This window comes from Corylus avellana, chromosome 1 (assembly GCF_965113065.1).
Source record: "Corylus avellana chromosome 1, dhCorAvel1.hap1.2, whole genome shotgun sequence".
In the NCBI taxonomy this organism is placed as follows: domain Eukaryota; kingdom Viridiplantae; phylum Streptophyta; class Magnoliopsida; order Fagales; family Betulaceae; genus Corylus; species Corylus avellana.
This window is the reverse complement of record NC_142490.1, coordinates 45,646,803-45,671,340: the sequence shown is the minus strand read 5'-3', so window position 1 is coordinate 45,671,340 and position 24,538 is coordinate 45,646,803. Positions and strand designations below refer to the sequence as shown.

Sequence of the window (24,538 nt, the reverse complement as noted above, 5' to 3'; positions counted from 1 at the left end):
ATATGCACAAAATTCTTGGGTGTGTATATATAATTTTTTTTTTAAAAAAAAATAATTGGAAGGCATAAAATAAAAAGAGTTGTGAGAAATCATTTTAGCATGCCACACAAGATTGTTTCAGAGCACTTTAGGGTAATTGCGGTCCCTCAAGCCCTCCCAGGCCCGTTTAATCGATATTTAAATCGCTGATAGCTAGGATTCATAATATATATATTATCTCGAATAATACCTCTAAGATTCAAAATCTTCTTCCAAGACAAAAGCAATTTCTTAGACTAGTCTTAACATCCCAAAAACTCATATTTTTTTTAGAAGATTTGAATTAATCCTTGACCAGATAGTTTGATAATTTAAGTAGGATAATTTGTAGGAAAATATAAGAAAAATATGGACAAATTACTGACACAAATTATTTTTATTAGAAGTAACTTCACTTTAAACCCCTGAATTACCATCCGATTTGAGAAACCCTCCTCCAAACTTTAAAACCTCTCAATTTGGACCCATGAACTTTCAATTGCAATCAATTTGAACCACTTCGTTAATTTGTAAACGTTAAAAGTGAGACAATGACGTTTATACCATTGAATTTTTTTATAAAATTCTAAATTCCCTTAATTTCAAATTAATATATATATATATATATATATTATAACCAAAAAAAAAATCACAAAAAAAAAATCACAAGGTGACCCACGGTTGGGCCACCTTAATTGTGACCTTTTTTTTTTTTCTTCATTTTTTTCTTTTTTAATAAAAAGAAAATTAAAGGGTAATTTTGTCTTTTTAAGGGTTTTAACGGCAAAAATTGATGAAGGGGGTTAAAATTGATTGCAACTGAAAGTTCAGGGTCTAAATTGAGAGATTTTGAAGTTTTTCAAATTTGGTGGTAATTTAGGAATCTAAAGTGAAGTTACCCATTTTCATTATTTATAACTCTTATATATATATGCTGCAATTTCTTTTACTTTCAATTTTTCTCGTGGTTGAAAAAACTAAAGCAGAAGTTTCTCAACAGTGAAGATTGCATGCTCAGCTGTAGAATTGGCCGAGCAAAGAGGGACCATTGACAATATTATTCATGCAAGTAAAGAAGAGGAATCGACGACATGACCATGCATATATTTTTATTTTTAGAAAGTGGACCTAGCTTGTATTTCTTCTTTTGTTTATTAATTATACTTCATCAGACTAGCTCATCTTCACTACTCATCACCATCACACAGATTTTGTTTGGTGCACCACTCCTTTTTCAAGTTAATTAATTACATTTTGGTCATTTCAGTCATCATGATCGAGCACAGACAAATTGACTCTGTATGTCATTGTGTAGTAATGGCTGCCGATGAAGATGATATATGTTGGCCCACGAACCAGTGCTGCAGGAGCCCTTCAAACGGAGCGCAAACTGCACTTACAAGGTGACCCCACGACCCACCAAAGCTCACCTCCGGCCTTCAATGCGTTCAGATTCCCGACTCAGATTAAAAACAAAAACAATTATATAGTTTGATTTGAACTGTTTATTATTTAAAAATTTATAATAATAGCATGCATGACAACATATATACACAATTAAATCTCTAAAATTTAATATATACCATAAAATAAATCAGTTGGATCTATTTCATTTGAATTTGAGAGGATCCTTGTTTGTTTACATTCGATCTACTAAATCAAACCAATAAATATAGTAATACTTTGGTCTTTGATCTAACATATATATGGCATGTTTCATTTTTTTATTTTAAAAAAGAAAAGAACATGTAGCTAGCACTTGTCATTTCTCATTAACAAATTCCTATTAATTGTTTCAAAAACTTAAAACAACAAATATTCTAACACTAATTGATCTCTAAGTGGGGATTTCATGTGTGAAATTCTTTTGCTAGTTGAAAGGTGAAGAACATGGAATATTCAATAATCAGAATTATAACCCCCACCCAATTATCAAACTAAATTCTTTTCTGAAAGTCTTTCACTGTGTACCCCATCATGCAAAAACACGTGGCTTGTCGCGCTCGCGCAGGTCCTCGATCACCATAGGCGAGCTGTGAAGGTAATGCATGTCCCTTTATGATGTTCCCATTTCAGCATTTTGGTTGCAGAATGCTGGTAAATGCATGTCTCTTCGATCGTGAAGAAGAGAGGGCCAGAAAGAGAAACATAATTAAAACGTCCAAAATAATACAACTTTTTACTTCATTTCAAACATTAATTACTTACCAACTTACTTGACAGCTAGCCATTTCAGATTTGCCTTTCGATCTCCACAGAAATATCCTGGGTGTTTTGAACAGATTGGACATTACAATTTTCAGTTTACAATTAGTACTATTGAATTAAAATTAAGGAACTTTGAAGATAAAATGACGGTGTATATCAATTTTTTTTTTTTTTTTTAATGACAGGAGATTCTTTCAAGGTATGGCTACTTTGTGTACTCATTCCTGTCAAGCAAATTTTAGATCTATTTAAAGCGTCCCTCTACACGGATAGAGTTATAAGACTTCGATTTCGCTGGCAAGTGTGACCTCAATGAATTGTTTAAACTCAAGAATTAAGATGATTCCAACTTTGAACTTGATGAATATGCTATCAAGACCAAAATCATTACCATTTGAGCTAACCCCTTAGGGTTAATGGTGTATATAGCATTGCACAACAACAACTAGCTAGTTTCTCGGGCTTGTTGCCCTTTCGTCATTAATTAAAAAAAAAAAAAAAAAAAGTAAAAAAAAATCTAGCTAGTTCAAGATCTTGTACGTTTGGTACAATGATTAAACACATGGAGCTATATATTTCATAATTTGATAATTTTTTTAGTCTTAGGAATAGCATTTAATTTCTTTAAAATGAGGAATCTATTATTTTATGCTGAAAATAACATGTACGTACACAAATACCCTTGAAAATATCCTGAATGAAACGGTGCGTAAATCAACGTAAAATTTAGTAAATGAAACTGTACCCATTTCATCCTCTTCCGTACCATTTCGTAGTAGAATACCAAATGTGGCCTGTGCTCGGCATATCAAAGTGACGACATACTGCAATCCTTGCCTCCAGTTCTACGAACCTTCTCCCTCAGTACTCACGCTCTTCACAGTAAATTCAGTGTAATTCCTGAAATGATCACTAAGTTACTTGCCGTACACTGCATCACTGTAAGAAGTGTAATACCACTAAAATTATGAAGAAAAAGAAAAACTCAAAGTCATGAGTTTTGAAACTAAGATCTTCTGTACATGTGAGATCTTGTATGCATTTACTAATTGCCATTTTGACATCTACCGTTTGTTTATAGTGCTGAGAAACTCAGTTCAATTGGGTGAAGTGGCGCGCACATAGCCAATTGAACTGAGTTACATTGGCAGCTGACCATAGCTCTGCAGGCTGCCCTTGCCGCATAACCAGAACAATTAAGCAGGAAATTAATCATATCTTCCATCCGAATAGAGATTTCCGGCTGCCAAATTGAGGCAGCCAAGCCTCAGACATTTTGCTTTTTTTTTTTTTTTATTGAATAAGAGAGATATTAAAGATAAATTTAAATTTGAGGCATTAGCACTAAATTTGAGGCATTAGCACCAAATTTGGAATGATCGAATCCCTTTTGGGTGATATCATCCCTAAAGGGTTAACCTTTCACCCCTAGGTTTTAACTCATAGAAATTTAACTAATAAAAAAAAATAACAATTTTTTTTTATTATTTTTTTAATATATGTCTGACGCTAGTTTGGCAGCCGCATAGCAGGACTTGTTCCATCCACACATCCAGTGGCGGAGCCAGGATTTTAGTTTAGACGGGTCAAGATTAAAAAAAAATAAAAAATTAACAAAAATTTATTAAAAAAAATAAAATAAATAGTTAATAAAATAAATAAATAAATAAATAAATAATTAATTATTGTTTAAAACATATATAAATGTAAATTATAATTTATTTTTGCTTTTTATATTCATAAAAAATTAATCTATATTGACCAATTTAAATATAAAAGTGTACTTAGACATTTTGTTATTTAATAATAAATTAGCGTAAAAATTTGATTACATACCTCTCAAAAAATAATGGCTTGAAGAAGAGATATTTGGCTGGTTGAATTTGCAAATCACCAATTTGAAATCGCCAAATCGCAACATAGTTTATGAGTTTAGGTATTATTTTTTATATATATGTAATATATGTCGATTGTTAACATGCTAAACTCAACTCAACTTCACATGCTAAATTATACCTTAAGGTATAATTTATTTTTCTCCTTTCCCTTAATGTATAAGTATAATTATACCTTAAGGTATAATTATACCTCAAAAGTCCCTTGGCTTCGCCCTTGCACACATCGATCGAGATTCCGCTAAGATTTTTACTGTACTTCTACTTCAGCAACCTCTTTATGGTGGTTGTTGTAGCGCCTTACCGGGAGTTTGGGAAGGGTTGTCAATTTCTGTGTATGTTCCTTTTACTTTAGACACCGCTTTATGCGACATTTTCAGAGAGGACGATTGAGTAATTTTTTGACTCATTATAAATATTTAATTACTATTATAATATTCTTTCTGATCACGTGTAGGTTAGAATTTCCTTTTATGAGTGAAACATATCAAGTAGAATATTTAATTAAAATTGATGGTGAATTATGAAGACAAAGTTTAAATTCAAGATCTATATATATGTTATGATATCAAGCATTTGGGATAAGTCATGATAATCTAATATTATGAAACATGATAAATTTTTCTCCAAATTTAATAAAAAATTAAAAATATAATATAATTAATAAAAGAAAGAAAGAAAAATAAATTTATAAATGTAAATGAAATCTGTTGATGTTACTGCTCAAAAAAGATTCCAGGTATGTTTCTCGTCCAAATTTTGTCGTGGCCGGGATAAATCCCTTTCAAGAATTAAATTTTCTTACATATCTGAGGCCATTTTTTTTAAAAAAAATTGATTGGATGAATATTGAAGCTGTTATTTTTATCTTTAGCCCTCATGGGAATTTTGTCTTTTTCCACGGTCCCCCTTGTTGCTATAATTTCTCAAGTGCATTTAACTATATATTAATTTTGTTATATATATATATATATATATATATGGGAATCTATTATGGAGTGTATTTGGATTAAAAAAAGAAAAAGAAAAAAAAAAAGTAGTTAGTTTTGTTCCTTAAAGTTAAGAACAATCAAAGGGAAGCTTCTGAGAGTATTCTAATAGAAAAATGATAAAGACACAACTTTGGTCAAACTTTTTCTTTATGTGGTCATTTTTTTTTTTAAAAAAAAAAAAAAAAAATTCTTAAGCAATAACATCCTATGTGGTCCTTTTTTTTTTATTTGGTATTTAAAAAAAAAAATGGTCTTTTTCTTCATAATAATGACCATTTTTATGATAAAAAAGAAAAAAAAAAGAAGCTCAAATTAGCTAAGGGTTCATTTGGGTTTACAATTTTAAAATATGTGATTTGATAACGTGATTTTTAAAAAACGCAGTTAAACATTTAGTAATATCGCAATTTGACATTTAAAATTTTGCGTTTTAAAAAAAAAAAACCACCTCCTTACTTTGTGATTTGAAAACAAAATTTTTTTACCTTTTTAAATCGCAATTTATGTAAAAATACAGTCTCAAACAATCTATTTTTTTAATTTAGTTTATATATATATATAATCACAATTTCAAACGTATATATTAATTGTACTAAGGTTCTTGTGATGCGCTCATGAGAAGCGACAGCTAGCACTTTACTTACTTAGTTTCCTGTTCAAATATAACGTACCATAAATATAACGATTAGGAACTATTTAGCTACCCAACCCGCCGAGAGATGCTACCATGTTAACCTACATTTGAACAGAAAACTACGTAAGTAAAGTGCTAGCTGTCGCTTCTCATGGGCGCATCACAAGAACCTTAGTACACATGTTAACCTACGTTTGAACATTTCTCATGATCAGTAGGGGCCCAAAACGACGATTGTAATGTAAGGCTGATAATGATGTTTGATGGTCAGTAGGTTCGGGCACGATATTTTGTACAACGTACATTGAATTAGATTGTGTTGAATTTCAATTTTCACCAACCACTTTACCAAAAGTTGACAATCTATATTTATTGTGCTTCTCAAAAACGTGCTTGTCATGGACTACGTACCTACATAAAGTTTCGGACATGTGGTCCTTTTAAAATTAAATAACCCAAAACATTATTATTATTTTTTTAAATTGTTTTGAGATAAATAATAATTTAATATAGTTATTTATAGGGCGCTTTGGCAACCCTTATCCTTCCCTCGTTTACACTTTTTTTTTTATCAAAAAAATAACTGTAAATATTTTTACTTTTTATTACTATTCAAATAAAAAAATCACAACAAAATAAAATTTTTCACTTTTTAATGTAAAAAAGTTAAAACTTTATACTACAACAATCCATGTCAACTACGGTAGTAACAAAGGCAAAAGGGTTTGCGAAACACACCCTTAATCATATTTCAGTTAAAAACTATCATCACGTAAAGAAAGTGTAAGATATTAAGTAAATGATTAGATTCATAATTTTTTACCGGCTAATTAAGAAAGAAGAAGAAAAAAAAAAAAAACCTTAATAAGCCAAGGCCTCGATGGATGGTTACTGCAAATGGTGGCCTTTTCTACAGCTTGCAGACTAATGTTGCATCAATAATGCAGTTGATACATATAATAACTTCCCCATCTCGCTCAAATTTAATAATCTGAAGCAATATCACTCTTGAAGTTTGAGAGAATCAAAATGGGCCAGTTTGGAAGTAGAAATATAAGTGCTTCAATTAAATTTGCACCATACTTCTATCATCTTCTACAACTTTTAATAAATACAATTGAAAGCAACAGAGCAACGACTTTACTTCATAGTGGCAAATACTTGATGATCAACAAAAGAATTTATTGTTTAATTTGTAGTCCTGCTGTTCGATCGTAAGCACTAGTAAATAAGAATATTTCAGGAGAATTAACAAAAAAATATGATACTTGGAATGAGCTTTGGCCTAAGCATGGTGTGCTAAGCACTCATTCATTTCTTGGCTTGCTATAAAGAATGCTCTTAATTACTACTTGTGCAAACCTCCTGCAATATTGGAGTTTCATGGGTACTGCTGTTCTTTGTAGTTTCTGTAGGATTAGTACTATTGAAGATCATGAGCATTTGTTTTTCCAGTGCATGTGGGTATAGTAAACGTGTTTGGTGTAACGGGACGAAGATGTGCAAGATATATATACAATATTCCTGTCACATGGAAGGTATGGTATCCATCAATGGTGTAGGAAGAGTCTTAAAGTTAATTTGTGCAGGCTTATTTTTGGTGCTTTGGTTTATAATATCTGGAGGAATAGGAATAAGATCGGAAATGGGGTTGGCCTAAAACTGAAGAACAAGTAATTCAAAAAAATCTTTGGGAAGTTAAAGGGTGTGTTAGTTTTAAAGGAAATTCCAGTGTACTGCTGGGAATATGGTACTGTTGGGGAGAGAAACACTAAGGAAATCAAACAAGAGTAAGTTAATATACATATTAGGATATTCACCACTTTTAACATATGGATCTTTGTTGCCGTAGATACAAAATACTGGTTTAGTTGTTTTTATTTGTCGGGCTCAATGGGCTAGTATGGTTTGGGGTTGATACTTGTTTAGTGTCAATGTTCTTTATTTTGATTGCTAAAGAGAGATTTGTACATTTTGGTTTGTTGATATGAAATGCTTACTCATTCATCCAAAAAAGAACAGAACCAAAAATAAAAAAAATAAAATAAAAAGCTCTAGAAGGATTACACCCTCTTTTATACCCAGATAAAGTTTGCATCACGGAAAATACAATATGACAATAGTAGAAGAAAATGTATCTAAAATAGATTAACATATTGTGTCCTCTATGTGGGCTTGAAGGCCCCATTCATAGAGTAATATTGGCTCTAAGTTGCAAAAGAGTTAACAATAACAATTAAAACAATGTAAAATAAATAACCTAATTAATTAAGATAATTTGTTACTAATTACCAGCTTATTGAAATCTTAAGGATTTGTAACTTCTCACCCTAATGGTCAAATTCAATAAATGAAAAAAAAAAAAAAAAAAATTACAAATATATAACTTTCCTCCAAATTGGGTTTGAAGAAATTTCCTCTGGCTCAGTCTATAATTTTTAAAAATACACGTGCATTTGGAGCACATGTAAGCTAAATAGATCGAGTTGAAGGAAATTCTTTAAATCCAATTTAAAAGAAAACTTTGTTCATACTGTTTAGTAGAGTATTGAAATCAAATCCGTCATTGATTTCCGTACTTGTAAAAAAAAAAAAAAAAAAAATTCAAATTAATAATTTTCACTGCCATATCATCTTAGTTATATGACAGTCTATCGTATAACAATTTACTAAATATTGCAAATTTATAAGGTGAACTTGGCTTTGCAAACTGAATTAACGGTCTTGGGCATAACAAAGATGGAGATGTCACACGTGCAAAAGCTGGTACCTTTCATCTTGACTAGCTTGAATAAGCTGACTTTCCCATGCAACGTGGTGGTGGAAGTAAAATTCAAGATCCCAGTACCAACTGCGTCAGCCAAAAAATACGGATTCTTTACCAACTTATCTGGTATTAGATTCACGGTGGTGCTTATATTATGCTTCCCACGAGCCGGAATTGTGTCATCCGCTATCGGAGCTTCGGTGACGACTTCTCCACGATAACTGATATAAGCCGTGGTGTTTTGGTACTTGAAGCTTCCATAGTTGCGATTATCAACCGTCACCAATATTCCTAATGTTATGTTTAGCTCCACCGCCGGAAATACTTCAAATTTGAAGCCTGCCATGGTTACAAGCTGAGAGACAATTTTTGGTTCTTTAGGCTTTAAGACGGTGAAGAACAAGACAACTAAAACCACTAAGGAAATGATCAGGAAAATGGTTGTGACACCACAACATATTTTCAGGCTCCTCTTCATGATGATGATGATGTTTTTGCCTTTTTTTTTCTGATTAGAGGGTGATATAAGAATGGAATATTGATTAAGATTGATTGAGATCGAGTAATATTTTAAACGAGGATGCTTTGATATATGGGTGCTGTTTGTTTTGGCTTTCGGTGTGCAATGGAGAAGAAAGCAATGGAGACATTTTTTGATTTTGATTTTTCAATTGATTGTGGAAGACGGTGATCATCAGACGGTGATTTTTCAATTGATTGAGTAATATTTCAATTGATTTTTCAATCCTGTGGTTCTTGTTTTTGCAGATGCATGGCTTGTCGGCTTGTGTTGGGATGTGATCGAGGGAATTAGATGTAAGCCGCATGGCCTGCTTGGTTGATGGACTAGGCCCATTAGGGCCTCCAGATCTGCCTGATCCATAGAATGGCCATTTTCCAGCCCATAAACCACTCGTTGAGAACTATTTCTTTCGTTCTCTGTACATTGAGCAACACAAAATATAGTAATTTTAAAATGTAGTTAATGAAAATGTGATATTTAAAAAGTAATTAAGTGTTTGATAAAATTTGTGGTCTTAAAAAATGGTGCCTTTAACTAACTTTAAAATAGTGCATTTTGAAAATAAAAAATAAAAAATCTTTGCCTACCGTGTGAAAGTGGAAAATCATGTGTAAACTACTATTTTTTTTTTTTAAAAAAATAAAAAATAAAAAATCACTCCAAAACAAGACACTTTTTACAATTTTGCTTTTAAACATGCTTTCACTCTAAAAGGCATTATTGTTTTCAAATGTGGGATAAGTAATGTAGGGGAATCAACGGTTGAGTTTTCAGATACCGAATTAGTGTCGTTGAAATATCTTGACAGAAAAGATTAGCATAAGCATAGGGCATAAGTTTTTACAATTATTTTTGGAATAATAATGTTTTTGCTTTGTTTTCAAGTATTTTGTGTTGTCTACAAGTTTCAAAATTATTTTTTAACTTAGTTTTAAGGTATTAATCAAATTTCAGTCTTTCAAAGTTATTTTCTGTATTTTTTGGGGGCAGCGATTGTGCAAAATTCTCATAAATATGCAGGGAAATCAGTCATACTTATGATTCTGGGAAGACCTTCGTGCAATCAAACACAAGGAATTTGGGACTGGCATGAATTATTTAACTCTAAGATCTGAACTATGAAAAATAAAATATAGAAGCTTGTTTTTCTACGAGTGACTCTAGCTTTTGATGTCTAATTGAGTTGTCTCCTAAAGCGTAAACGATGAGAGAGCTAAAACAAAACCTAAAAACCTTTTCAATGGTGAGTTTGCAACAGCAACAAGGTGACGAGTATAAGAAGAATTACTTCCACCAAATGTACATGACATCGATTCCCATTTCCTATAGGAAATTGTGTCGGAAGCGAGCACTCCTCCCCATTGAAGAACACCCTAGAAGGAAACCCATCTCCTTTTGCTATTTTGATACCTGGAGTTTTCCCTTTTGTAAAGGAGACGACAGATTGTTGCTTACCAGGCACTCTCGGATCATTTCTAGGGTTTGTTCCATTTGTCTCCCCCACCAAAAAATTCAACCCCTTTAAACCTTGAAAGAAGATGGTGTTGTTGAGCCCTGGAATCAACGTCCCATTGAAGGAGTATACATTTTCATAGCCTCGATAAGCTTTCTTCATTTGAATTGCAGTGAACCAATTCTCAAAAATCATTTCTTCCCAATTGAACAGAGTGATCCGCGCCGTCCACCCACTCTTGTAATCAGAGTTGACATGCCAATTTATGCTGACACCACAATTGTCACCACAAGGCAACGGCTTAGGGATGTGCAAATGCTTTATTTTCGCCCAAGCTATGGCCTTCTGTATCCTGTTCTGAAAGGGTACAAGAAGAGCTTCTGCAGGAAGAAACATAGCCGGGGCGGTAGGATTGCACTTGTCGTTGTCGTCGCCACAGCCGCAGGCACATGTGTTGCAGGGTATAACAGAGTTATTGTAATAGGCAGAGAAGGAAACACAGCACCTAGAGTTTCTTTTTGTTGGTCGTGTGATGTTGCAGACTATTTGCCATGTTGCAATTGCTGTGCTTATTGCTTCAAGCCCACTGGGGTCTGGAAATTCGGTCGGATCCACTCTAATCGGAGGTCCGCATTTATAGTCCGGATTAAGAACGCCGGTGATTTTCCATTTCTCCGGCGGATAAAGAGCGGTCCGGTTCAAATCAGGTGGAATTTTAAACACCTGCAATTGAAAAATAGACTTGGATTTGCTTGGATCCATGATGGGTGGTAAAAGACTACCATTTCTGCAGCAGAATGGCAACTTCCCAACTTTCGTGTCGTTAGCTTTCTCGAGGGGCAAGTCGGCGATCACCGGCCTCTTTTGACAATTCATGACCATGGAGAAATCCATGCTCCCATAGTATTTTCCGGCCACCCCATAAATGCATTCTGCATATTCTATCTTGCGTGTGTAAGCTCCTCTCATTGTGGATATAAACTCCCCCCTCATCCACTCCCAGGTCAAGTTCCAATGGTCAAGACGCCCTAAAGGGCTCTTGTTCTCCATAGTCACCTGAGCTAGATAATTGTTTTCATAGGCTTGAATCACATCATAGGCGATGGTAAGATCTCCCTTCTGCCGTGGTAAGAACTTGGTTTTGGTAGTTTTGGCTGCCTTGAATTTCGGATTCCTAACACAGCAAACATGTATAGATTTCTCTGCCGAAAAGAAAAAAAGCCCAAAAATATTGATAATTAGTAAAAGAAAACAAGTGACGAATGAAACATATATGGGAAATAATTAGAGCCATATAAGAAACAAGAACAAGGGGAATCTTCCCTTACTCTTATTCAAGTATCAGCGTTTTTGCAATTATAATCTCGAACAAAATTTTAAGTTTTACCATGTTTGTATCTCAAACATTTTTCCCTTTTAATTTCACCACATTTTGGGTAAAATGCTCCATTTTTTTTATTTTTTATTTTTAAAAGTGAAAATTCTAGTGACCCAAGAGGGCATTTTGGGTATTTTAACAAGACTCTAAAACCGCTAATATTTCGGGGGATAAGTGAAGTTTTTTCCGGGAACAATGAAGCACTTACTACCACGACGACGCGGTGTTGGGCACATGTATCCATCATTGACAAGCCGGATTGTTTTAGGCATTGGAATCCCAGGCGGCTTCACCCCAAACTGAGTGCCACTTATCTGAATTTGCACCTGAATTTGGGTAAGATCTCCGGCGGTGTCAATGGCGGTCTTCAAATCCGCCAGCGGAGACCCTGAAAAATAACTCCCATTCCCAACAGGAGCCGGGAAATCATCCCCATCTATTAGAACCGCTCCACCAGCACCAACAAGAATCTCATCGTGTTGAAACCCGATAAACATCTTCCATGCTTTGAGCTCGAGCGTGCCAGTGTTCAATATCGTTGCGGTGGCATTGAATGCCCAGGCTTGCGCCGTCGCATTCTTCACGCGAGGATATAATTTAGTCCGAGAGTTGAAGTCATAGGACAAGAAAATCCCATTGCAGCTTTCTACTTCTGGTGGTGGAGCAGCAGGTTTTTCATCGTCATAATCCTGGGATTTGCTCAAAGACAACAAGAAAAACACGAATGTTAGCACTCCTAATGCCGTATTCATGTTTTTCTGACCGAAAATCATAGGATCAAAATACTCTGAGGATGTCACATGGGACTCCTTAGAACAAACTTGGCCGCAATTGATGAAACAAATTCCAGATTGATAGCACTGTGACTGATTGAGAAAATGGGTGTAGAGGAAAAATCAAATTGACTTTTGGGATGGTACTCAAAAATTGATGGAGAATAAGTCAGCTGAAACCTCTGCCTCTAAGTCAGCGATGTATTTGGCGGGGGCAACGACCAACGGTCATTTGAATTTTCTAGCTCTGGTTTAATTTAGAATCACAAAAACACCCTCATCATGTACTTTTAATTTCCGATTTGTGAATATTTAAAAAAAAAGAAAAATATAAATCAGCAAAAAATGTTTTATATTCTAACACGAATTGCCCTGGCCCCTACCTATTTTGACCTCTTTCTAATTAATCTTCCACAACACAGCCATATTCACCTTATTGTGACTTGTTTGGTTCAGTTAATGCTAAGTCATCACTCTTTTGTAAATTGATACGAAATGTTAAACTTAATTATTTAATTAATACTTTAACACTCTTCTCATATATGGTACCAAACAATTTGTAAAATTTAGGATAAATTTAATTATTTAATTTAATATTTTAACATTTTTCCTCACATATGTTATCAATTAACACATGCAATATTATGATTAAAAATAGGGAGTGAACGGTAGGGTCAATGTTTGAACCGTATTAAATCTCAACTTATTTTAAAAACTTAAACTCATAGAAAATTATGAATTTAATTAAACCAAACAACACATAGGAGGTGCTATACTTGTAAAAGAAAATAAAAAGTTGAATGCATAATCAAAACTAATATCATTGGCAGAGACGGACCTATGCACAGACCAGTGTGGGCCATGGCCACCCCCAGTTTTACAATTCTTTTATTAATTTTTAGTTTTAAAATTTGCATTTGAGACAAAATCTTTTAGTTTGACCCTTAGCCTCAAAAGAAAGCAGTCAGTCTACAATTTTATGTTTGGCTTAGACCCATAAAAAACAGTCCAAATTTTTTAAGAATACATTGTGCCTCTCAAACAAGAAAATCCATATGACTATAATACCTCAAACCCACGAATTAAAATGCCCTAAGTCTTTCCCCAAAAAAAGAAGATCCTTTTTTGTTTATGTAATTATTTTGGTTAATCATGGCTGCTCCTACAGAAGATACTAGCATGTAAGCCAAATCCATCACTTGAAGGTGATGAGCCGAAACTGCACTCTGCCCCCAAAGCAAAGCGCGTACTGAGAAGTCCCAGGGGCCCATTGTGTAAATCAGACACATGGAGGCATCTCATCTATCTGCAGCATGCTGGGGCTATTTATTTAATTGATACGAAGATCTGATTAAACAATTATGCACGAATATATATTGAATCAAAGAATTTGTTCATATCCCACACCCTATCCAACTTTGATTTGCTTGTAATCAAATCTATAACCTCTAAAGATTTCCTCTTGGTCTGAGGCATGCCGGCATGTCTCCCTTCTGCATAAACCAGTCGTGTGACTGCCGTGCTTTGTTGTCAATGTTGTGCGCTGGTGAACAGTGAGGACCCCCTCCGAGATTGATCAGAAAACGACTTGTATCATAAGCTCGTGGCCAGTTGGCTATGTTGTCATTGTTAGGCTATGTAAAGTCTGATCTGTATCTGACTCGGTTTGCATCCGACCCAATTCGATGTTAGAAGCCCTACGGTTTGAATGAAATTTTTTTCTGAAGCTTGGTTTGCATGTTCGAGGCAGGGCCCTAAGGAAAAAAAAAAAAAATTGGCCCGATTTGGTGTTTTGACCCAATTGTAAGTCGTATTTATAGTTGCTTCTAACTTACAGGTTTTGCACATATGTAATTGACACTTCCAGTATTATTTCTTAAGAAATAGTGAAATCTCGCTGAAAGTTTGAAGACGTAACCCTTAGTGGTCAACTATGATTGCTTGTTTTTTACGTTCTTATTTTTTGCTGCTCACTAGTTTTGAAAATTAGGATAGATTTCTTAGCAATCAGTAAATTTTTTGTTGTCGTCAGGATATATGTATAGCTAGCTATTCATCAGATGAAATTACTTGATTATATGTGCAATATATAACATGTTCACTTGGGAATATATTTCTTAAGCTGTCTAGCGTTTGTTGGGTACGGGAAATCACTACATATTTGGATGAAACAAGATTTAGATCTTGTGAAATAAGTCTGTCTTATTATCATGCAATAGGACATGTGCACCACACCTACTCGGGTTGTTTGGAATTGCATGGGATTCCGGTCCAATGAAACATATTATGATGCTAATGATTTTGAAAGAATGTGCTAAAAATTGAATTTGCAACTTTTGAATTGTACATTCTAGCATCCAAAAGAATTAATCTTACATTCTAGCATCCAGAAAGAACTTTCTAATTCAAGGACCATTCAAAGCTAGATTAAAGAACATTCTAGCATCCCCATGCCAGTACAAACACCATTCCCTTCGTGTTTTTTTTTTTTTGCAAGATCAATCAGCAGAACTTAGGAATCCAACTCTATGCATGATTATTCGTTGAACATTGATTGTTGTTTTCTACTTTTTCGCATATGTTGCCACCACCTAATCAATTTCTATCTTTCCAGAAAACACGATTTTCTAAATCTACACAAGATTGTGTCCAACCTCCCATGTTGTCCTTGAAGACCTGATCAGTAAGAACAGGGGATTTCAAAAACGTTTGCTATGCACATCAACACTAGTTTTCCTTCGTTAGTTCCTCGCACCAATTTCACAATTTTACACCATTTCTAAACTTGTAAGTTTGATGTCGCATCCATATCATTGAATGCAGTCTTTGTCTTTGCTGATCGTGACGATCTGGAGGAAGAAGACTTGGGAGAAGAATTTGATCTCGACTTTTTTCTCTTCGGTTTCTTTGGAACATTAGGAAGATCTGTAGGTGGAACGTCTTTGAACATGTCAAAGGTTGGTTGGTGTCTCATGGAGTGATCAAAATCTGTTACAGGACATCAAAATATAAGGTGAACTCCCATGAACTAGAATGAAATGGCAACACCACCAGAATTCATGAAATATATATATAGAAGAATGGAAAATAGTAGATCAACCAGCTGAATCTTTTACTATAAACGATGATTATTCCAAGCATCTGATTCACTAAAGCAGTAAATTGTCCAATACTTTCTCAATCACAAGCTTTTACTGTTTACACACAGCCCTTGGAGAGTTTTTATCTCCATCTTAAGAATCAGATATTACCATATAAGACAAAATCTTAATCAGGTTTATGCATATAAGAGAAACATTAATTAGAAAAATCAATATAAGCAAAAACTTCCAAATCAATGAGCTTTCTCGGGTGGACCACAAAAAAACAGGTCTTTTTTGGGCCATGAGCTATTAGATTCCCCTTGATAATGAAGTGTTCTCTCGTGACAGAACAGCCAAATTCTTCCCCTTGGGAGCAAGGAATCGTGAAAAAATCTCCACATCTTACAAATCTAGCTCCAATAAACTAAGAAAAATGTTAATCTATATGGATATTTTTCTCTTCAGCTAGTAAACCCGTGAAAAGGCCCTGTTTGTACTTGTCTGCAGATGAGAGCTAGTCCACGTGCTATCACAAGCTATAGAACAAAATTTGGAAGCCTAAAGAACAGCCTGAGCAGTACTCAAAATGCATTAAGATCCTATAAATCCCTTTACATACATACATACACATATATATACATACACATACATACGTGTATTATTTATGTATGTATGTGTTTTGTGATGAAAAGAGCTGAAACATACCGTGAGAGGACCATGTGGAAAGAGCCAAAGAGCTGGAATCTCTAAATTCACCGAAACTGCCGAGCGATTTCGTTGAAAACTCAGATGCTGTCTTGTATTCATTCATCTGCATAATCCCACCCAATAAAACAAATTAGTGGAGAAAATAATTAAAAACACACATACATACATTTAGGCATTAAAATTTAGAGATACATAAAAGGAGGAATAATATTTATGTTGACTACGTACCCAAGTAGGTGCACTGCCAGAAGGGGCATCCAAACCTATGTGCGCCACATGTTTCACGTCTGTTGGGTACCCAATTTCCATCTCACGCTCCTTCACAACTACAACAAGACCCATTTCCCATTTTAGCCCCAAATCATCAAAAACCATCAAAATATTTTCAGAAGTATAAGCAAAGAACTATACATACGTTATACATACAAAAAAAGAATACACATTACATACATATGTAATGAGGGGAGAGAGAGAGAGAGAGAGAGAGAGAGGCAGTACCAAAAATTTGGGAGATGTATTTGAAACTTTTGTAGATCCCTTTCATCTTGGTTGCCATGGTGGAAGCAAGCAAGACAAATGCAACAGACCTTTTAAGGAATGACACAATATGGGGAAGCAAACACCAACAAATGTGGAGAGATGGTTCTTTTGCCTGCCATAAAGCAGAGGACTTAGTATTTTTGAACAATTAATTACCATTTTGGAAAACAGAAAGTGGTGGAGTATCAAAGAAGTTCATTGCATGTGATTTAGGAACATTCTTTTTCCTGTGAACGAAGATTGGTATCAATTATAGGCTCTAATAGGTATGATGCATTAGTGAGGAAGAAGTAATTCTAAATATATGATAATTAACTTAGAAGTCTAATCAAACCAAAAGAGAAAAAAAGAGAGAATATCTTACTAATTAAGATGATTATGATTGTGCAGGAAGTGTGGGAGATTCAGAAAGCAAGCAACTTCTCCACCTCCTCCAACGACTGTTGCAGAGCTCCAGTGTAGAAAGACTCCCTCTGGGATATTCAGGAGGGGTTGGTGCATTCAAAAGGCCATAAAAGCCAGCAAATGAAGACTTGAAAGAAAAAAAGGACAAGAAAGAAAAGATTGTGATGGGTGTGGAGAATGCGGATAGCTAAGAAAAAAATGAGAGGAACAAAAGGGGCCTAAGAGGAAGAGAATAGAAGGTGGGCGGCCATGAAAACCTCACAAACGAAGGGTGAGAGAAGGCTTTGAAGGACGGGACAAGGAAGACAGTGGGACATAATAAATTGAGTGGTTTCTTGTTCCTACCTAAAATAATTCGGATTTCTATATTCTATATGGAAAAAAATATAAAATAAAAATAAATTGGATGATGCTTTGTTTATTTGATTAAAGGGGCATATTAATATATTATGCCATCAAGCTATGCGGATGTGGGTGCTTTATTGTTGAATGAGTAAAGCGATCCGGGCTTCGGATACCTTTCTCTTATTAATTTAAGTTCATCTTTAAAATATGCAGGCAAAAATTCAGAGAGAAACTGAGAGCCATATATATATATTTGTACAGTGTATGACAGTTGGAGCTCCCTGTTACTTTTTCCACCTTAAATTGTTTGCAACGTTGGAATCAAATGTACTTTCAGTTCCTGTTTCTTGAGCCCTTAAAATTGAGGGACTGCCAGTACTTTTGAAACTTACATTACAATGATCACATGATATGAGGGTGAAAAAGATGGTCAATCTTTTGTAACACTACATAAATCAGCCACTTAATCTTAATTTTAATCGGTTAATTTGTATTGGGTTCGTGTCAAATTTACAAATCGTGTCAAAACTTGTCTGTCTTCATGACATACATCGGGTCATGTCGAATTTACAAGTCGTGTTTGTTAAAATATACAAAAAATATATAATATTTTTCGTATATTCTATAATTATGTTGATATCAAACATTTTCTATTTATGGGCAATTATAATCAAATATTGGGATTGTAATCAAATCAAGGGGAAATGAGATTTGATTACCATACTTGTATTTAGACACTACCCTATATATAGGAACCATTGTATTGTAGACAAATTAAGTTAATGTGCACAATATAACCCTTAGGGGTATTCCAAGATGTAGACATAGGTGTCTAATACCGAATCACCCGTAAAATTTTTTAAGTTATTTTCCATATTGCTTCCGCTATTATTTACACATTATCTTTATTTCAATAGTGTCAAAACTTGTATGCCTTCATGACATACATAGGATTCGGATTGTGTCGAAGCACGTGCAATTGTGCATAACATTATAAAATTCAATCACAACCCGACTCATATAATTAAACAAGTCAAATTATTTAATCTTAACTTATAAATTTTATATTGAATTCGTATCATATTGACAAGTGGTGTCAAAAATTGCCATGTTTTATTTAGGTTAACTAAGACCATGATTTGGTCGGGCTCCCCTTTTCTCTAAGACCCCCAATTTTAGGTCACCTAACTAGGCATCACAAAAATCTGTTATTCCAAGTATAAATAGTACAAAGTACAAAAGTCATCATACCTCATTTGGGCTCCTCCTACTTTAACTCAAGGGATTAAAAAATAAATAAATAATAAAGGCTGAACTAAACTAGTTGGGATTGATTTTGTCCCAATAAATTTAAATATATAAAAATGAAAATGGATAGCTGTTAAATCACCATATCTCAAAAACTAAAGTAAATAGAAAATGATTAATTTAAATATATTAATATTCAATTAATAAATTCTTTTCTCCTCACATATGGGACCTGATATGAGGGTTAAAAAAAATTTAATATTCTAAAAGTTTAAATTAATAAATATAATTATTTAATTACTAATTTAACTGGAAAAACCGTTATCCCATATCCATCTTTGAAGTGGTTGACTGATTATATATATATATATATGATTATTTGATAACTTGTTTGCCAGCTTTCATCGATTTCTCATTCAGCTTATCTAAAACTCTTCCTTTAATTTGATTGTGATTTTTATATTGTGTGCCAGAATTGGTGAAAGCTCTTTATAATTTGATCAAAACCCTAATTAATTTTTTAATCAACAAAATATTAGTGGAGTACTAGTTTGTGACATTTGTCAAACACCAAATAAATCTCACCTGGCCTGCTGCAATCCAAATGGATAATCAAATGGCATTTTATTTGAAGATAAAAAATTCGATTTGTCTCCACGTATATGCCTCCTGTTCTTGTTAAGAATTTTCCCCTTTTCTTATTATATTCCCATAAAGCTGCTAGCAAGCAAATCGTCCTACAGTCCATTTTACATTGAATTCCTCTACATTTTCCACGCAAAGCTTCGTGGTTTTCACAATATCTGCTGATCAGGATTTTTTTTTTCTGGTTGGTGGCACGTTGCTTGGTTTGTTTCTTTCTAAGAAACAGCACAGAAATTTCTTCGTTGCTTTTTTTTTTTTTTTTTCCTAAGCAGATTTCTTGATTCCTTAATATATATATATTCCAAATATTACAAAATTCGGGTAAAAAATAAGAGAGAGGTCCCAATATTACAAAATTCGGGTAAAAAATAAGAGAGAGGTCCGGGGAAGCTCAGGTGCTCTGTCCATGTGAATCCCGTACACCTATCTCTCATTCCTTGTTCGAATTCTATAAAATTCGGGAAGAAAATTTAAGAGAATCCCGATGCTTTCAAAACGCCCTAAATGAAGAAAATTAAATTGCATGGAACAATAAATTAGTGAACTATTTTTGTTGGCACTTATATTATTATATTTCAAGTTTGAAATTATGAAAAAGCATAACTGAAAAAAGAAAAAGAAATGATTTGATGGTTGAAGAGAAATTTGCTTAAATTTAATATAATAATTAGTTCACTTATGAGTAAAAAAGGAGATTCATTTCATTGTCAAACAATTTAAAAGTTAGTGTACGTCAAGAAGAAATGTGTCCTTTTCATTTATTTGCTGGAATCTGCTGTACAATTTATTTATTTTTTTGTATGACTTATGAAACTAATTTAAGGGTTTCAAGTGATTATGACTGCTCTTCAAGACTACAATGTCATGTCATTGTTGAATTAATTAAGGCCCTTCCTTATGGGCAATGTCGCAGTCCACAAATTAGACAAACAGGCTGATTATTACACTTTGTGAAATTAAGTAAAACGTTCAAGGAATGATTAACCCACCACCATTTCGGATCAAAGAGCTGATTATTACACTTGTGAAATTAAGTAAAACGTTCAAGGAATGATTAACCCACCACCATTTTGGATCAAAGAAAAAAATGGTGGTCTATGGTCATAGAGCTTTGGGTGGGTGTGAGTCGAATGAGGTAAAAAAAATTTGTGCAGGTTTGGATTGTTGTATGGTTTGCTAAAATGGCTCTATGATATTAATTAATTGATGGCCAGAGATCAACCCTCCTTGCTGTTAAGCTTGCTTCAAGTTTTGGTTACCCCTCTCTTGTTTTAAAGGGGATTCTTTGACAACAATTCTCGCCATCAACTCGCCCCTCATCGCCATCGGCCACCCAATGGGCCTCAGCGTACGCTCTTGTCAACATCAACCAGCAGCTCCACCTCTTTTTTAGTTGGATTGTTTTGATGACTTCTAAACGTGCAAATTTCAATTTGTTAAATGGATAACTTTAAACCGTGTATTTAGAAGTATTCTCAATCACCCTTTGTAATTCCTTTTTCCCTATTTGATTTAAAAAAAAAAAAAAAAAATCACAAGTGTTTGATATAATTTCTCTATGGAGAGTTCTTGTTATTAAGCTTCCTTAAATAAGCAAAGTACTGCAATTCTAATACTTAACCCCAAAGCAACTAATACATCCAAATCATAAGACATAAGAGTAAAAAACGAACATATTGTCTTCTTCATCATACAAGGATTTTTTTTTTTTTTTTTTTTCTCAGCAATTACAAACAAAGAGAAGGGATATTTATTCATCAGACAAGGTTGTTTCAGAAAAAGCCACAACATAATCACTAATTAACGTCGTCATAGTGATCAAACGAACCAAAGCCACCAGATTCACTTACTGAAACAAGACAGAAAAACAGAAGTATGAGCCATATATATATATATATATATATATTCACTAACAAGTCACAACCCTTCTGTATAAGCCACTCCAGTGGACTTCAACCAATACCCTCCTTGTATCAGCTCTGCAACTGTAAATTTTTTGGCTTCCTCTGTTCTGGTGATGACATGATAACCAGGCCATTTCACTCTCTTGCCAGTGCCAGCACCTGGTCCCCTGTTCATATACTCCCCATAATACAATGTTTTTAAGGCAAAATCCCCATCCCACACAGACCACCCGGCCGGATCAATATGGCCGCCTATGTAGGACTGCATGACAACGGTTCTTGAATACTCCTTCCACGGACGGCCCAAATATGATCGGACCGAGCCGTTTAAGGGCTCAAGATCAGGGCTTGCTATTATGTCACAGTTTTGGATCGAAGTCCCGGTGGCTTGGTTTGGGTCGATTCGGCCTTGGGCCGTGACCATGTTGGTCTGTCCACTCATGGGCTTTCGGGCTACTACTTTACAGTTTTGTAACACGACAGCCGCGTTGCCGAAGATGAAATCCACTGTTCCGGTGATGTAGGAGTCTCGGAAGAATTGTCGGTTTGAGTGGGCGTAGAGAGTGTCCTGATAGGCGTCGATGCGGCAGCGATTTATGACGGATTGGTCGGCCCCGACGCGGAGCGCCACCGCTTGGTGCTTCTTCGGCCCTGCTGTGTTTTGGAACCAGATGTCTTGAGCTATGAATCCATCGCCAACAGCAGCTGCAGCATTGGTAGATCATGAATCGGCTATGCTCGGAAACCAACTTTCATGGGCGTAGATTTGAATTAACTATCCCATCCTTCAAATTAACTAAAAATTATAGATTACCTTAAAAGCGGGAAGAAAAAAAAAATGATAAATGTGTACCTACAGTGGCAGATTTGAAAGTAGTGGTTCCGTCGATAAAATTCAAGCTACCGGTGATGATCGTTGAATTCATGCCGTCACCGACGATCATGACGTTCTTTTTTTTCTTCCCTATTTCAACATTCTCTTTATATTTCCCCTTCTTCACATAAATAACGTACCTATTTTTCCCATTATTTGGTGCCGACTCTACAGCTTCTTTCACAGTCTTGTAGTTCCCACTCCCATCCTTGGCCACCACAACATCAGCCTTGATTTCCTCCTTAGCCGAAGCCTGTAAAAGCCTCCGGTCAGCGCTCCTGACCCACGACGGGAATTCCCCGTTTAATGGCTCCATCTCTCTGGTTTTCAAAGGCGAAACTGCAACAAGCATGGCTAGGGAAGCTCTGGCTCTTGATATCAACCCCTTGAGCTCAGGCTCCATCGTCGTCCGGACCGACCCCACTAGCCCGTCCAGGCAGGTGACATGGTTGGTGAGCACGCTACTTAGCCATACATGGGCATCTTCAATAGAATGGCTACTCATATTTTGCAGAGCAACTACACTGCCCAAAATCCTGTCCACGGACAACTCAAACAGCTGCACACAATCAAGCAAACAAGCAAACACTTTAGGATCGTTGATCTTGATCCTGTGGTTGAGATCTTCGGCAGTCTTCATGGCTTTTTGTATTTCGGATGTCGATCTTTCTAAGAACATTTGCAGTAGACAAACATCACCCATTTCCCTGCAGATCGTGTGTGTGTCCTGGACCACTTCTGAGACCATGGCCAAGCATGATTCCCGGAAATTGTGGGCTTGATCACAGATGTGAAGAAGCTGTAGGGGGTGATTGGAGGAGCTGGGTTTTGTGAGATGGGTAGTGAGAAGTGCAGATGAGCTTATGATGGCAGCTATGGAGAGAATTAGGAACAGATGCTTGCAATGGGAAGTTTTGGGGTTCTCTAACAGAGGTTGATGGGTTGCCATGCCAACCTTTCTTTCTCCTCTGTGCCTATCTCTGCTAAAGGAAAAAAGGCCTTGTATATATGGTAGAAAAAGCAGGAGTTTATGCCAATTTGTACCACATGGTCCACATCGATCATAATTATACATCCTGGCTTTACCTCAATTAGTGAACTTTATCTTAGTGTCTTCTAGTCAATTAGAGTCTACTTGATGGCCTTGTTTAATGAATGAGAGCAACTTACATTAGAAAATAAAACCCTTATCTTCCACAAATCATATGCTTTTTTACCCGAATAATGGTAAATGACATCTTCCTATCTTCTTTATGTCCTTTCAAAATTGATGACTTGAAACGAAATAGTAAAAGCTGTTGAAAAAATCAAAGCGGCTTAATTAGATTAAAAATATGATCTTCTATGACCATCAATTCATGCTCTTCTACCCATTTGTGAACTTCATGAAACTTCTGATTAGGAATTATAGCTTATGAGACCAAGCCAGATTGAAGTGGTTCTAGATCCTTGAAGAGTCCACTGAATATCTCATGAGGCTTAGGAAAGCATGGTAGTGGTGTGATTCTATCTCCTACAAATCATTAAATCTACTGTGTAATCTCAGTGGGAACTTTGGCTTTTCTACCTGATAACCATCTTGGTTGTGGTTGAAAGAGAAACAAATGTGGAAATGCATTCTAAAATCCATAGGAAATGTTGTGTTAAGAGCAAAAAAAATTTTAGCCTTCAAAAAATAAAAAATAAAGCCAATGTTTTCAAACTTCAGTAGAAAAAGATATTCAGCAATCCCATACGCATCAAACACAGTAAAATATTGGAGTCACCTTTGTCTAACATGCATGATGCACGCCACCACCTTCCCTTTTCTAATAGTGCTATTTCTTCTCTTAATTTTGGTATCAAAATCAAAGGTGCGGGAATAACTTTAACTGCGTCAATTAATCTTTATTCAAATTTAATATTTCACATGTTAGACTTCATCTATTAAAAAAAATGGAAAATTACAGTTTACTCTTTCAAAGTTGACAGCGTTTTTCAATTCGAATACCAAAGTTTCAATTTTTGCAATCCACCCCCCTAAAGTTCTAAATTTTTGCAATTTGACCAATTGTATCTAAACTTCCCATATTGCCCCTTATTTTTATTTTATTTTTATTTTTTATAAAAAATTTTTAAAAAAAATGCAAGGTCCTTTGCCCATCT

At 34.9% G+C, this 24,538-nt stretch overlaps 4 protein-coding genes across 6 annotated transcripts; all 4 read right to left on the bottom strand.

The window, feature by feature from the left end:
• Nucleotides 1-8,431: 8,431 nt before the first annotated feature.
• Nucleotides 8,432-8,860, bottom strand: LOC132170084 (uncharacterized). The gene has a single exon (XM_059580992.2). The coding sequence runs from the start codon at nt 8,858-8,860 to the stop codon at nt 8,432-8,434; it is 429 nt and encodes a 142-aa protein (XP_059436975.2).
• Nucleotides 8,861-10,274: 1,414 nt separating this feature from the next.
• Nucleotides 10,275-12,635, bottom strand: LOC132172758 (COBRA-like protein 10). Its single transcript, XM_059584322.2, has 2 exons — nt 12,080-12,635; nt 10,275-11,692 (listed from the first exon to the last, which is right to left on the bottom strand). Exons 1-2 carry the CDS (start codon nt 12,618-12,620, stop codon nt 10,275-10,277), a joined length of 1,959 nt encoding a protein of 652 aa, XP_059440305.2. The 5' UTR covers nt 12,621-12,635.
• Nucleotides 12,636-15,068: 2,433 nt separating this feature from the next.
• LOC132171530 (CRIB domain-containing protein RIC10) lies at nt 15,069-17,837 on the bottom strand. Of its 3 annotated transcripts, XM_059582866.2 has the most exons (5): nt 17,337-17,837; nt 16,931-17,084; nt 16,661-16,758; nt 16,430-16,535; nt 15,069-15,629 (listed from the first exon to the last, which is right to left on the bottom strand). In XM_059582866.2, exons 2-5 carry the CDS (start codon nt 16,986-16,988, stop codon nt 15,421-15,423), a joined length of 471 nt encoding a protein of 156 aa, XP_059438849.1. In that variant the 5' UTR covers nt 16,989-17,084; nt 17,337-17,837; the 3' UTR covers nt 15,069-15,420. The 3 variants fall into 3 exon arrangements, with proteins under 3 accessions (XP_059438849.1, XP_088368180.1, XP_088368178.1); XM_088512054.1 differs by lacking the exon at nt 16,931-17,084 and having other exon boundaries at nt 17,337-17,836; XM_088512052.1 differs by lacking the exon at nt 17,337-17,837 and having other exon boundaries at nt 16,931-17,264.
• Nucleotides 17,838-21,320: 3,483 nt separating this feature from the next.
• On the bottom strand, nt 21,321-23,410 carry PMEPCRA (methylesterase PCR A). The gene is made up of 2 exons (XM_059582838.2): nt 22,373-23,410; nt 21,321-22,224 (listed from the first exon to the last, which is right to left on the bottom strand). The coding sequence occupies exons 1-2, from the start codon at nt 23,340-23,342 to the stop codon at nt 21,533-21,535; spliced, it is 1,662 nt and encodes a 553-aa protein (XP_059438821.2). The 5' UTR covers nt 23,343-23,410; the 3' UTR covers nt 21,321-21,532.
• Between the last annotated feature and the right edge of the window lie 1,128 nt (nt 23,411-24,538).

Coding starts and splice junctions, on each gene's coding strand:
- LOC132170084 (XM_059580992.2), bottom strand. CDS start 8,860: ATGGCAGGCTTCAAATTTGAAGTATTTCCGGCGGTGGAGCTAAACATA.
- LOC132172758 (XM_059584322.2), bottom strand. CDS start 12,620: ATGAATACGGCATTAGGAGTGCTAACATTCGTGTTTTTCTTGTTGTCT. Junction 11,693..12,079: donor CCCAACACCGCGTCGTCGTG/GTAGTAAGTGCT, acceptor TCTTTTCGGCAG/AGAAATCTATACATGTTTGC.
- LOC132171530 (XM_059582866.2), bottom strand. CDS start 16,988: ATGGCAACCAAGATGAAAGGGATCTACAAAAGTTTCAAATACATCTCC. Junction 16,536..16,660: donor CTGGCAGTGCACCTACTTGG/GTACGTAGTCAA, acceptor GGGATTATGCAG/ATGAATGAATACAAGACAGC. Junction 15,630..16,429: donor TTCCACATGGTCCTCTCACG/GTATGTTTCAGC, acceptor GTCCTGTAACAG/ATTTTGATCACTCCATGAGA.
- PMEPCRA (XM_059582838.2), bottom strand. CDS start 23,342: ATGGCAACCCATCAACCTCTGTTAGAGAACCCCAAAACTTCCCATTGC. Junction 22,225..22,372: donor TTTCAAATCTGCCACTGTAG/GTACACATTTAT, acceptor CCAATGCTGCAG/CTGCTGTTGGCGATGGATTC.